Here is a 14,580-nt window from a genome sequence, read left to right as displayed (position 1 = left end):
AAGATACCATGCCTTACAAGCAACACCAAAAATGTATTACACTTAAGGAATATGTAATTTGATCTGAATCATATCAATTATTTGGAACAGTTTAGTTTTTTATAATGTATGATATTTTCTTATAACATATCATAAATTCATAAATCTGTAATGCGCATTTTAAAAGTTATAATATTTTTATGGTGGACCTAATAATGTATTTGTAATTTAATTAACTTTCGCATTTATGATATATGACTTTGATGAAAGCAAATTATCTTACTGTTGATATTGCAAATATGTCTTCTCGGTTCGAAATTATAACTATTTTAATCCATAAGAGCTAAATATCAGTGAAAACTATTAAAAACTTAAGCCCTGTGTACATTTGAAATCATTCTTTACAAACATGTCAAGTTAAATAAAAATTCAACAGAAAGTTACAAGTTCATCATTGTGTCTTCATTGATTTGCTTTATTTTACTTCACGTCTTGTGTGACTTTTGGCTTATTTGCAAAGATGGAGATGAATGATGATATGATGAAATTGATGACTAAGCACTCAAAAACATACATGCCTAGGCCGGGATTCAAACCTGGCATCGTAGCGCGATTTTCTACCCACTCTGCGACGGGGTCCAGTAATTGTTATCTTGGAGATAGAGATTTAAACTAGGGATCGCTTTTCAAAAAAATTGACTTTCGATTTTCGAAAATGAAATTTTTCAATTTTTCGTTTTTCAAAATTTTTTTTGTACTTCCACTTTTCGTTTTCGAAAAAATGATATAACATATCATAAATTCATAAATCTGTAATGCGCATTTTAAAAGTTATAATATTTTTATGGTGGACCTAATAATGTATTTGTAATTTAATTAACTTTCGCATTTATGATATGTGTGACTTTGATGAAAGCAAATTATTTTACTGTTGATATTGCAAATATGTCTTCTTCTCGGTTCGATAACTATTTTAATCCATAAGAGCTAAATATCAGTGAAAACTATTAAAAACTTAAGCCCTGTGTACATTTGAAATCATTCTTTACAAACATGTCAAGTTAAATAAAAATTCAACAGAAAGTTACAAGTTCATCATTGTGTCTTCATTGATTTGCTTTATTTTACTTCACGTCTTGTGTGACTTTTGGCTTATTTGCAAAGATGGAGATGAATGATGATATGATGAAATTGATGACTAAGCACTCAAAAACATACATGCCTAGGCCGGGATTCAAACCTGGCATCGTAGCGCGATTTTCTACCCACTCTGCGACGGGGTCCAGTAATTGTTATCTTGGAGATAGAGATTTAAACTAGGGATCGCTTTTCAAAAAAATTGACTTTCGATTTTCGAAAATGAAATTTTTCAATTTTTCGTTTTTCAAAATTTTTTTTGTACTTCCACTTTTCGTTTTCGAAAAAATGATATAACATATCATAAATTCATAAATCTGTAATGCGCATTTTAAAAGTTATAATATTTTTATGGTGGACCTAATAATGTATTTGTAATTTAATTAACTTTCGCATTTATGATATGTGTGACTTGGATGAAAGCAAATTATTTTACTGTTGATATTGCAAATATGTCTTCTTCTCGGTTCGATAACTATTTTAATCCATAAGAGCTAAATATCAGTGAAAACTATTAAAAACTTAAGCCCTGTGTACATTTGAAATCATTCTTTACAAACATGTCAAGTTAAATAAAAATTCAACAGAAAGTTACAAGTTCATCATTGTGTCTTCATTGATTTGCTTTATTTTACTTCACGTCTTGTGTGACTTTTGGCTTATTTGCAAAGATGGAGATGAATGATGATATGATGAAATTGATGACTAAGCACTCAAAAACATACATGCCTAGGCCGGGATTCAAACCTGGCATCGTAGCGTGATTTTCTACCCACTCTGCGACGGGGTCCAGTAATTGTTATCTTGGAGATAGAGATTTAAACTAGGGATCGCTTTTCAAAAAAATTGACTTTCGATTTTCGAAAATGAAATTTTTCAATTTTTCGTTTTTCAAAATTTTTTTTGTACTTCCACTTTTCGTTTTCGAAAAAATGATATAACATATCATAAATTCATAAATCTGTAATGCGCATTTTAAAAGTTATAATATTTTTATGGTGGACCTAATAATGTATTTGTAATTTAATTAACTTTCGCATTTATGATATGTGTGACTTGGATGAAAGCAAATTATTTTACTGTTGATATTGCAAATATGTCTTCTTCTCGGTTCGATAACTATTTTAATCCATAAGAGCTAAATATCAGTGAAAACTATTAAAAACTTAAGCCCTGTGTACATTTGAAATCATTCTTTACAAACATGTCAAGTTAAATAAAAATTCAACAGAAAGTTACAAGTTCATCATTGTGTCTTCATTGATTTGCTTTATTTTACTTCACGTCTTGTGTGACTTTTGGCTTATTTGCAAAGATGGAGATGAATGATGATATGATGAAATTGATGACTAAGCACTCAAAAACATACATGCCTAGGCCGGGATTCAAACCTGGCATCGTAGCGTGATTTTCTACCCACTCTGCGACGGGGTCCAGTAATTGTTATCTTGGAGATAGAGATTTAAACTAGGGATCGCTTTTCAAAAAAATTGACTTTCGATTTTCGAAAATGAAATTTTTCAATTTTTCGTTTTTCAAAATTTTTTTTGTACTTCCACTTTTCGTTTTCGAAAAAATGATATAACATATCATAAATTCATAAATCTGTAATGCGCATTTTAAAAGTTATAATATTTTTATGGTGGACCTAATAATGTATTTGTAATTTAATTAACTTTCGCATTTATGATATGTGTGACTTGGATGAAAGCAAATTATTTTACTGTTGATATTGCAAATATGTCTTCTTCTCGGTTCGATAACTATTTTAATCCATAAGAGCTAAATATCAGTGAAAACTATTAAAAACTTAAGCCCTGTGTACATTTGAAATCATTCTTTACAAACATGTCAAGTTAAATAAAAATTCAACAGAAAGTTACAAGTTCATCATTGTGTCTTCATTGATTTGCTTTATTTTACTTCACGTCTTGTGTGACTTTTGGCTTATTTGCAAAGATGGAGATGAATGATGATATGATGAAATTGATGACTAAGCACTCAAAAACATACATGCCTAGGCCGGGATTCAAACCTGGCATCGTAGCGCGATTTTCTACCCACTCTGCGACGGGGTCCAGTAATTGTTATCTTGAAGATAGAGATTTAAACTAGGGATCGCTTTTCAAAAAAATTGACTTTTGATTTTCGAAAATGAAATTTTTCAATTTTTCGTTTTTCAAAATTTTTTTTGTACTTCCACTTTTCATTTTCGAAAAAATGATTTTTAGATTTTCAATTTTTCGGAAAAAAACGAGGCCATCCCTATTTTATGTATAAATTGCTTATTGAATCACAAAAATCTAATATTGCCATTGTATGAAATTTGGATAGTCTACATAACACAGCTTTGTACCAAGAGAGGCTTGTGAATCACATTCTGATTGGCATGCTGAGGTAATAAATAGAGCCTCTGTGTGTGAAGTAGGTATGGGAAGCTGAAAAACCGCTCATATATAAAATTTTTTTTACATATATTGATCTCCATATAGATATAAGGAAGTTATGTTTAATAACAAGCATTCAGAACTTATTTTATTAAATACTAACGTAATAAAACGATGAAATCTACTTTTCTAATGGTGTTCATTTCAGTCATAGACAACAAGTAGCTCAGGTTGTTGTTTATTGAATAAAATTATTATTAATAAAGGCTTTTATTTTTGTGTTGCAAATTGTTATGGCTGCTATAAAAAGTCTAATGTCAAAATATTATTATTTAACTGACATCACAAGTTAGCTCGAATAAAGTGGTATCTGATCACTCATTCTGATATCGTAGCATGGAAACTACAATAATTCCTTGAACAACCCTCAAACAAATCACATGTAGCACCACCGAAAAAAATAATTCGGATGAAATATCATGTTAGTACGATAGTAAACATACAAGTGAATCATATTTGCTGTAAATAATTTAGAAATTTATTTTAATTTTTAAATCAGATTTTTTTGAAACATCAACTTTTAATATCTCGAAACCTGCATTTTGTCACTTACCATGTTTTACACCCGAGCCCTTCAAATATCAACTGCATCTTCTCAGAAGCTCTCAAATACACATATGTATGACAAACTGAGAAGAACTCTCATTACCAACTAATGAATTATATGTGACACAAGACACTGTCTTACGACTTGCGCTGAAAAGTAACATTTAATTCACTATTTAGTATCTTACACTGCACACTCCTTGGCGATATTTTGCAAACATTATCATAAAATCCAATGGAGAAAGAAAAAAACAGTGCAATGATGGAAGCTGAATCAGATACCTGATGCTTAATTTTTATTCAAGACAAAACATATTACAATTACAGGCTTTCCCTTTGGTGAATGTGAAGAAGTTCAAATTAATGGATACATCAGCACATATGGTCATTTACACCTTTCTAACTATAGACAGAATCCCTTATCTAAAATCCTTACCTGAAATTTAAAATGGGTGTAAAAAGCCCTTTGAGAAAGATTAAAAGCTCAAGGTTGTAGAGGGCCCTGCACAGAACACACACACCCTCCCTTGCTTGGCAAGCTTAAAATATGCATCGGCAATAATAGAAAATTCCGATAGAATATGGAAGACAAGGTGGTTCACTCGGATAAAACACACAAGTCTCTCACCCTTTAAAGTTGAGCTGTTACCAATGTAGCGGAAATTATTCAAATGTAATTACCACACTTTTCTGAAGATAGTCATGGGGATAAATCAACTTTCATATAATGCTCTAATTACAAACATCATAAATCTCTACCATGTAGCATTAAGAAACTATAGAAAAGTTACAGAAAATAGTGTCAAGTTCAGAATCTAGCAGTCCATGCAGGGTTCTACAAACGAACTACCCCAAGCAACATAATGATTTTCACTACTTTCTAGTGCTGGATCGGTGGCAGAGTACATTAAGTGGTTAAATTTTGATCTTTGCACTGAAGTCCTGGCATTTGAGCCCCAGCCTGGGCTGGGTGTTCTTTGTGAGCATCCAATCATCAATTTCATCCTTGTTGTTGCGATTAGCAAAAAATGGCAGGAAAGTGACTTAAAATAAAAATACAGTGCATTAGAACTAGGAATGTAATGAAACCAGTTCCTGGTGTATGAATATTTGCCGAAATTGGCATTCAGAATTTAAACCTATTCTCACACACACACACACATATATATATAATTTTTGACAAACAGAAAATGTGAAATAAAATGTTGTAATGCTAATTTTTCAGGCTTCTAAAAAATGTGAGGTACATCTTCCTACCTTGTTTTGTTGTGAAAATATGCAAAATGAACTGTAAAATGCGAAATATACTCCTTAAACATGAAACTTTGAATTTATTTACCAACACAACCTTTAGTCTGATTTATTCTGAGAGTTATGCAAAATCATTAATTCTGCTGTAAAATTTGAGAAGCAAGAATGAATTACTTTACTCAGGTAACTACACAAATGTGCTATTGGAAAGGAATTTCTTTTTATGTAATAATTCAAATTTATGGTTATATTCCCCACTTTTAACACCAAAATGCCATTTCATGTACCACTTTGATCCTGAAATCTTCGTATCTTACTCACTGTAAATATGTGAGCCCAATGGTGACCATTCGGAACTAATTACAATGCTCTCACAAACACAGATTTCCAAGCTGGGACTCAAACTTGGGAACTTTAGTGCCAAAATCAAAAGTCTACTACTTAACTTTCTCAGCCACACAGCCAGCATTCTAATTCAGTGTAGTAGAATAACATATACAACAGCATGCACATCCACGACGAAAACAACAGAGTTCTAGTGTCTCAAATTAAGATTGTGAATATGGAAATATCAGCTAGCTGCAAATGCCCAGCTCTGTTCTGGGGCATTTTAAGTATCTGAGCATTCAAGGAAAGTGACTACTTAACCAGTACTGCAACCCTGCATATGTCCTAAATGAAAATCAACATAAGCTTTAGGTAATCATAAATGAACTAAAAATATAGGTATTTTGACAAAAAAAACAAATAGAAATTGGCATCACTGCCATATTGCATTGAAATATGATTGAGAGTAAACCACACTTATACCCGCACGATTTGATCATTACTGAACAAGTAATTTTGATGTGTAGTTTACTGGTGGCACCTTGTTGGCTAATTCAAATTGCTCTATAGTCATAAGCAATGTTCGAATTAGAAAGCACTCCGTTTAGTTCTTTCCTGTTGGTTTCTTGTACCATCGAAGTCATCCAAATTTGCCTGCTGCCTTGCCACAAGGTTACAACTTTTCCTGCCAGGTGGCAGTCCGACCATCACCCATCACATTCTGTGAGGCAGGTGCACATCAGAATGACTTACATCTATTTACTACCATCATATCAAAAATGTGGCATGTGATTTCATCTTTTCCAATTTTTCTACAGTGTTATTGATAAAAATGTCTAAGTAGAATTGGGTTTTACATTGTCTGTTCAGTAAACGTTGTCTCTGCAAAGTGAAAGTTGCAATATGGCTGCCGAGCGTAGGGCTACAGTGAGTTGAAGTGTGCACTTGTCGCACCTGGTCAGAGATTGGGACGATAGGCAGGAGGGCGGAATCCGCAGATGTGCTCTAGGCAACAGCAGATGCCGATTCGGATGCAGCCTTAGATGACCATCACACGGATTAATTACCGAATGGGGAAAACAACCATGAAACCCAGTAATACTAAAAAAATCATAAGTTAGGGGAATGGCATTACAGTTACATAAGCATAATGACTACTTCACCTAACCCAATAGTGTGACTAGCTAAAGTGGTGAAGAACTAGTATTTTCTAGGGCTGTCACATTTATTATACTTGTGGCTGCAATATTTAAAATAAGAATTACTGTTTATCATACATGTTATGGGGTCATTTAATGATCTGATAAGGAAGACACTTCTGGCATCACAAGTGACCTACATCCAATGATGTTAATTAATATAACATCAGTGTCATCAACATTTGGACAACTGACCCAACAATTCTTGTTGAGATATGGGCACAGGGTTAAGAAAGTGGAAACAAGAGAGATGATGGAAAAATAAATAGAGAGAGAAACAAATGCACAAACAGGGGAAGGAAAATAAACAAGGATGAAGAACAAATTGGAACAAAATGGGTGGAACTAATAAAAAAGCCCGTGGAAATTAAATTGGTTAAGTTCTCAGGGCCACCTTCAATTTTCATCACAAAAATGGATGATTTTAACTTGTGAGACCAGTTAAAGGGAAGATTGAAGGTCATTGCTATGAGGAGGAGGAGGGGAGATAGGACAAAAAGAGCAGGTTATAGGACAAAGGAGAAACAAATCCAAAATTCTTGACTTTTTCTTGATCTTTCTTTCCTTTCTGTTGACCTTTACATAACATTTACTTAATCACCTCCTACTTAGATATAGTTGCTAAATTAGGCCTCCCGATGGTGCAGTGGTAGCCTCGCCAACTTGTAATCAAGGGGTCCCGGGTTTGATTCCCGATGGAGGCACATAGTGGTTAGGATCCCACTTTAAACTGTAGGTCCAGTCCCGATTAGCCTTACTGTGCATAAAGTGGACTTAAAACACCAACTCTATCATTCAATCAATCAATAGTTGCAAAATTAAGAAAATATATATTTTTATTCAATTTTAAAAAAAAAACTATCACAAGGCTGGTTAAGATGAATACTGTAGCTGTACTTTAACTTGAGATTTAGACTTCAAATATTATTGCATGTAGAAATTAATGCTTCAGACTTCATCCTGGATGGGAAATGGACACATTACTTTATTCAATATTTTAACAAAACTTCAAGCATACAAGAATGTAATTCTTAAGTAACAAAGTGACCAAATCTTAACCACAACTCAATACAATTTTTGATTTCCAAATATTCAACTTTATCAAATCCTAGTACATGTATATAACAATGTAAGTTCACTATACTGTAAAAATTAGCAAAAATTCTTGACCAAAAGCATTATTTCTTGACTGGTAGACATCCTGTGTAAGGTTGTGTTTGTCTTGATGTAAGCTTGACAAAGTTTTGGGAAACAAGAAGGAAATGTTGCAGGAAAATTAAAAACCACATAAATAACCCTACTATGTTATTTTGCACTCAATCTCATCCGACTTACATCCCTGAAGATAAGAGTGATGTTAGCTTTCAGATATTGAATCCGTGAAGACGAGAAAGACAGTAGCTCTCGCGGGGATTGAATCCATGAAGATGAGGGTGAGGCCAGCCTTAGAAGCTTATCCAGGACTAACATGGCTCACAGGGCAGAGAGAATAATCTTCAAGTTTGAGATTGTTTTTGTTTTTTTTAAGTCGACTTTACACACAGTTAGGCTAACCGGAACTGGACCTACAGTTTAAAGTTGGAAGCACGCCACTATGTGCCTCCATTGGGTATCAAACTTAGGATGCATTAATTACAAGGTGATGACGTTAACACTGCTCTCTTGGGGAGGCCCTAAGAATCTCTTCAACTAAGCCAATGTTGGTTTATATGCATAACTGACAATTGTAATTGTTCCAAACTATTGAAGACAACTCCAGGAAAATTTGCAATCCATTCGTGAGGACATGTGTTTTCTTTCTTGTAACATTATTTTTTTTACACATCGTACCATTGTTATCAATGAACAAACGACATTAAGATGTAAACTCAATTATCAATATGCTAAATGAGTGATAATCTTGCTACTCAGATACTTAATATGCCCCCGATTTCCAAGTAAAATTCTTTCTCCTCTTCTACTCCTTACCAGCTGAATATTTTGTCTTCCTATTAGCAGAAAGACCTATTCTGACCACAACTAAGACTCAGTCAAATAAAATTTACAAGTGAATTAAACTACGAGGGTAGTTTGAAAGGTAAGGTAAACAAAGCAGAGATGGCAGCACCATAATCAAAATCAATGCACAGTCGATAAGTTTGATCCTTCAAACGAGCCCTTGCAGAGTTTCAGCCCAGTGCGTTGTGAGGTTATTGTCTATAAAATGATTTCTCCTGGTCTGCAAAATAGCAGTTCACAGGATGAATCACTTCATCGTTATCGGAAAATTGTTGTCGTCCGAGCCATCTTTGAGGTGAGGGAACAAAATGGAAGTCAGAGGGAGCTAGACTGGGCTAATAGGGTGGATGTTGCATGTTCACCTACATCACATCATCAAACAATAATCTCACAACGAACTGAGCTAAAACTCTGCAAGGGCTCGTTTGAAGGATCAAACTTATCTACTAAGCATCGATTTTGATTATGGTGCCGCCATCTCCGCTTCGTTTACCTTACTTTTCAAACTACCCTCGTATAAATTTCATGAAGAAAAAATCACTACTCACCAGTGTTGTCAGCACCTCTTGGTATTATCACATCTGCAAACTTTTTGGTCTGAAAATTATAAAAGTGAAAAACATAAGCAGCCTTAATGAAAGTAGAAAATAAATTATTCATATTGATTCCACTTTTATTAAACTTAAAAATAGGCTGTTAGAACAAAGATAAGATTCACAAGATAAAAAACTGCCTTTAAAGGTTTAAAAATGCAATGCATTGTGCAAGGTGTAAGGCCATGTAACCAACAAATTGTAATATTTAAGTGTTAATAGTTGAATGGTATCTAGTCTAATGGTATCAAGAGTGTGAATATTATCAGTTATCCAGAAAGTGTTATAAATTTATTACAAATGTATCAATGCGAAAATTTTATAAAATCCCAAACAAAACAACAAAATAGCCCCTGGAAAAGAATTGTATATAAAACTGATTTATCTAAAGCTTAATTTCTAAGCATTCAGGTTAACTTTAAAACCCCATGGAGTATAAAACACATGTTTTGAGTCTAAATATGCTTAGTCACTGAAGATGGCATCTGCAAAGAACATATGAGGGCAGGTTGAAAAATTCATGGTCTACAAGGGTTTGAGCAAACGAGTACACAAACTAACACCATCAATGAAATGCTGCTATTATATGAACCTCCCACGCAAAATCATGTCCAGGTAAAATAACTAGAACTTTTCTATTACAGGCTTCAAATTGAGAATGCCTGTCCAGACCCCCCCAAATGCATACAGCACTCACCGGAGAACAAAATTCCTCAAAGGCAGGTTTAACAAATGTGGTGTACTGTGTTAGTACTTGATCCAGATCTCGTTCTCTCTCCTTTGTGTCCCTGAGCACTGGAAAAGAAAATGGAAAGCTTTATTTTTCAAGATCACAGACTGTATTTCAGGAAGAGTGGAGGGATAATTACAGTTGTTAGTTTATCACATGCACTAGCCATGATTATATGATTTGTAGGTTATAAGGCACTGAAAACATTTGGTGGAACATAGTTTGTAATCTCTACATCATATTAAAATCATGCATTAAAGGTTGAATGAAATAGCTATCTTTATGAAGTAAGTAAATACATATCATACTGCATTTAGTACAACTTGTGTATAGTAGTATGTAGAAGTATTGATGAAAACTATACCATTTCCTTGTAGTGACTTAAGTTTTTTAATTATTCTACATATTGACATGGTGTTACAAGTTGTTTTTTTCACGAGTTATGTGAGAATGAAATTAAAGCCGAGACGTTACAGATGCCAATGTATCGGTATCGGCCAATTATCAGTGGTATCAGTATCAGAAAGTATCGGTTGGAATCAATTTATCAATACTTTTCAACATATTGGTCTTTCATGGCCTCCATAAAAATGCCATGCTACACTTTTGTAAGGTCCATTAATCCTGAAAATCATGCAAAATTTAAAGTTTATCTTAATTTTGCACCAGTTTTGTGTGAAAAAAAACGAATTTTGTGATAAAGTATAATTTTGATGCAATCCTCAAATATTTTAAAACAAAAATCTTTGTACACTGATGCATATAATTAGAGTGAAAAACTTACACACTAATATTTATGTACATTCTGAATAACTTTTATTTATTACAATTTTTAGGCATCAGTATCAGTGGGAACTGGTGAGAGTATCTGCTTCAATATCAGCTCAGCCCTAGATGAAATGCAATGCAAGTTATACTAAATAATCATGATTAAACAATTAAATACTATCAGTAGAGGCATGCATATTTGATTCATGAAAACACGAAATATGAAATAACACATTGTAATGTTAGTATTTCATGTTTCAGAAAGGTGTGAGGTGCGTTTTCCTACCCTGTTTTGTCACGAAATCATGCAAAATGACCTGCAAAATGCGAAATAGACTCTTAATCACGAAATTTTGAGTTTATTTGCTGACGCGACAATTTCTGAAGTTCGAATTATCCTACGAGTTATGCAATTCACGGAAAATTGATTAATTCTGCTGTAAATATTTGAGAATCAAAAATGGACCCTTTATACAGGAATAGACTTCATATTCTGCTAACTACGTAAATGTGCTATTAGAAGGGATACGAGGTGTGGCTAGAAAAAAAATGGATTAATGTTGCTGTCGACAAACGGAAAGCGCGTCAAGGTCAGACGGTGCATGGTGTATAACGTGATATCCTGCCTATCGACTGTGTGATTGCCAAGGTGCGCAGCGCTTAGTTCCGCTGTAGCTTGTAGACAAAGTGACCCGTACATCTGTGCTCCGTCGAAAAAATGTAAAGTGTGAAAGTGGAACAGCGTATCAATGTGAAGTTTCTTATGAAATTCACAAAATCCACCACAGAAACTTATGGTTTGTTGAAGGAAGTGTAGGGATATGAGTGTTTATCATGCACGCAAGTGTTTGAGTGGTTTCAAAGATTTAAAGAGGGACGAGAACTGATCGCAGACGATTCACGTCCTGGACGGCCTTGCATGTCAAAAACTGAATCAAACATTGCAAATTTCAGTGAATTGATTCGAATTGGGTACCTGAAGGTCAAACTGTCAACCAACATTATTACATTACGGTGCTGAGGACCCTTCGTGAGCGAGTAAGAAGACGACGACCTGATTTGTGAAAAAGCAAGTCATGGAGGACAATGTTCCTGCTCACACGGCATTTTCAGTCAAGGCTTTTTCGGACAAGCATGGGATCAAAATGTTAAAACATCCACCCTATTTGCCAGATCTAGTTCCGAACCACTTTTTTTTATTCCCAAAGGTCAAATCACCACTGAAAGGAACCAGATTTACGACCGTAGAATCTGTGAAAACAAACACGACGGAGGTCATAAACATAGTTTCAGAAAATGATTTCCAGCAATGGAAGATTAGTATGACATGGTGTATCGATAGTGAAGGGAATATTTCAAAGGGGATAGTGTTCGTATTGTACAAAATAACCAATAAAAGGTTTTGTAGCAACAGTCCGGTTTTTTTCTAGCCACACCTCGTATGTTTATTTTGTGTAATAAGTGCAGTTTTTAAATCAAATTTACAATTATATTCACAACTTTCAAACCAATATTTGATCCAATTTTTCACCGCTACAACACCAAAATTTTATTTTATTTACCACTTTTGAACCTGAAATTGGCTGTTTTAGTACTCAAATTTTTCTTTTTTATTTACCAAAAATATGTGCCTCTAACTATAAGGTATATTTGTTGTCAATGCATAATAAATGTCCAAAATTTTTTACATTGCTACATTTGAATTACTGAAATCTAAAATAACATTTAATATATGTACCTCTACGTGCCAGTCTCGTATCAGAGTCCGTATCAACAAACAACTTCATGTGAAACATGTCTCTTATCTCTGGGAAGTAAAACACCAAAATCCCTTCAAACAAAACAACATCTGCTGGATATATTGTAGTGAACTGATTCTCAACCCTGAAACAAATAGTTATGTTACATCTGTTCAAAGTTAATAATTTCTACATTAATTATGAACTTGTCTGTTCCTCTCAGCAAAAAAAACACACCAGTACATGGAAATGGTTCAACACATAGGCCCATGGTCCAATGCGATGGAAGGGAAATACACTATTCTAACTGGTGTACTTTTGAAACTGGAATAATAAAATAATAAGTCATGTGTCTTGGTGTATATGAATAATTTTCAGTGAAAAATAAAGGTATACCATGTACAGTACACTTATGTTCACAAAAAATTGCACACTCGTTTGAGTTTAAGTCCAGCCGCGTGGCCGGAAGTACAGCCAAAGTAAGTGTATGGAAAGCAGCAGTATTGCTTACTATCAATCAATTTAACCATATGCAGGGAATTTTGTATCTCAGACTCAAAGAAAAGGCCTAACAGAAAGATTGCAGCATAAATATTAATTAACTGAATTTTCCATGTTTACAATCAAAGTAATGTAAATGTAAAATATTCCTGAAATTTATTTTAAAAAGAAACACATTTTTTACGTTCGTGATGGAAGTAGTTATCACAATTTGTTAGAATGCGAGGGCCCCGGGTTTGAATTTGACCTGAGCTTGGGTGTTCTTTTTGAGTCTCTCTTCATCGTCGCGATTAGCCAAAAATGGAAGAAAAGCAATACTAAATAACGAAAAGGAAAAAATGCAATAACAATAAGCGACTCAGAAATAGTGCTGTTGCAATTCCTGAAAATGATGCAAGAAAAAAATCTTTCGGAAATAGTGTTATAATAGTCCAGGAGAAGGCTTGAAGAACAAATAAACACCTTCCCCATACACTTTGGCAAACAGAATCGCAAAGTTGGCACTGAATATGCGATGTGAAAAATAATAGAAATCCTAAAGGAAGAAGAGTTTATGTCACAGCCAGGGGGGCACATGAGAGGAGGTAACCCCTCTCCCCCACATCAGTCATCCAGGATATTAAAAATAAGTCAATGGTTGTCCTCTGATTTAACTTTAACAGTAAATGGAATTTTTGTAAAATAAAAATTGCCTGGCTTTACTTGTTTTACACGTGCATGTTGGTTTCGTAATGGAGCACAAAAATAGAATTGTGACTCTCATAAATTCTTACCGAATGAATGAATGTCTCCGTAGATTCCAGAATAATGACTCTTCATTTTGAAATAAATAGTTTGAAATAAAAAAAAATGTGCTGTTGGTTAATGAGATTCGTCGTCACATAGCAGAATCTGCTATATTGACGGAAACTAAAGAACGGTTATCATTTTGGGTTGCAAACACTAAGCTTCCACAAAAGCACGATTTCCCAAAGTTGTTATTAATTTTCATGCACAAGCTTCACTTGTATTTTGTCAGCAATGTGTACAGCATATGAACCCTATCTGATGAAGCGTATTGCTTTCAAATTAATGTAATTAGCGAGAAGCGACATCAACATTTCTAGCTGGACAGGAAAAGATGCAATCTTAAGGATAAATTACTCGAATTCTTGGTTTCTTCACCGTAGCTTGTGGCCATGTCAGTTAAAGGCCAGCTTTGTAAACTGAAATCCTAGGTTCGAGTCTCCATGTCTCCAAAATATTTTTTCTTACCAAATGGGTGCTACATAATGTATTTTATTTTCGTCACATCAATTGCAGCCTGAAACTTTGTTATTGTTTGCGTGCCAATAAGAAAATATGTATTGAAACTATTACTCGTTC

At 34.0% G+C, this 14,580-nt stretch overlaps 1 protein-coding gene across 3 annotated transcripts in view; it reads right to left on the bottom strand.

The window, feature by feature from the left end:
* The window catches only part of Uck (Uridine-cytidine kinase), a 69,004-nt gene that overhangs the window by 33,675 nt on the left and 20,749 nt on the right, over positions 1-14,580 (bottom strand). For all 3 annotated transcript variants that reach the window (XM_083144349.1, XM_083144350.1, XM_083144351.1), the window contains exons 4-6: positions 12,714-12,859; positions 10,175-10,272; positions 9,433-9,481 (exon numbers count right to left, since the gene is read on the bottom strand). In XM_083144349.1, the coding sequence (XP_083000475.1) occupies positions 9,433-9,481; positions 10,175-10,272; positions 12,714-12,859 (293 nt within the window). The remainder of the gene's footprint in view (positions 1-9,432; positions 9,482-10,174; positions 10,273-12,713; positions 12,860-14,580) is intronic.

Source organism: Lepisma saccharinum, chromosome 23, assembly GCF_977018435.1.
Source record: "Lepisma saccharinum chromosome 23, izLepSacc3.1, whole genome shotgun sequence".
Taxonomy (NCBI): Eukaryota; Metazoa; Arthropoda; class Insecta; order Zygentoma; family Lepismatidae; genus Lepisma; species Lepisma saccharinum.
The sequence above is the reverse complement of the archived record's forward strand: the minus strand, read 5'-3'. Positions and strand labels throughout refer to the sequence as shown.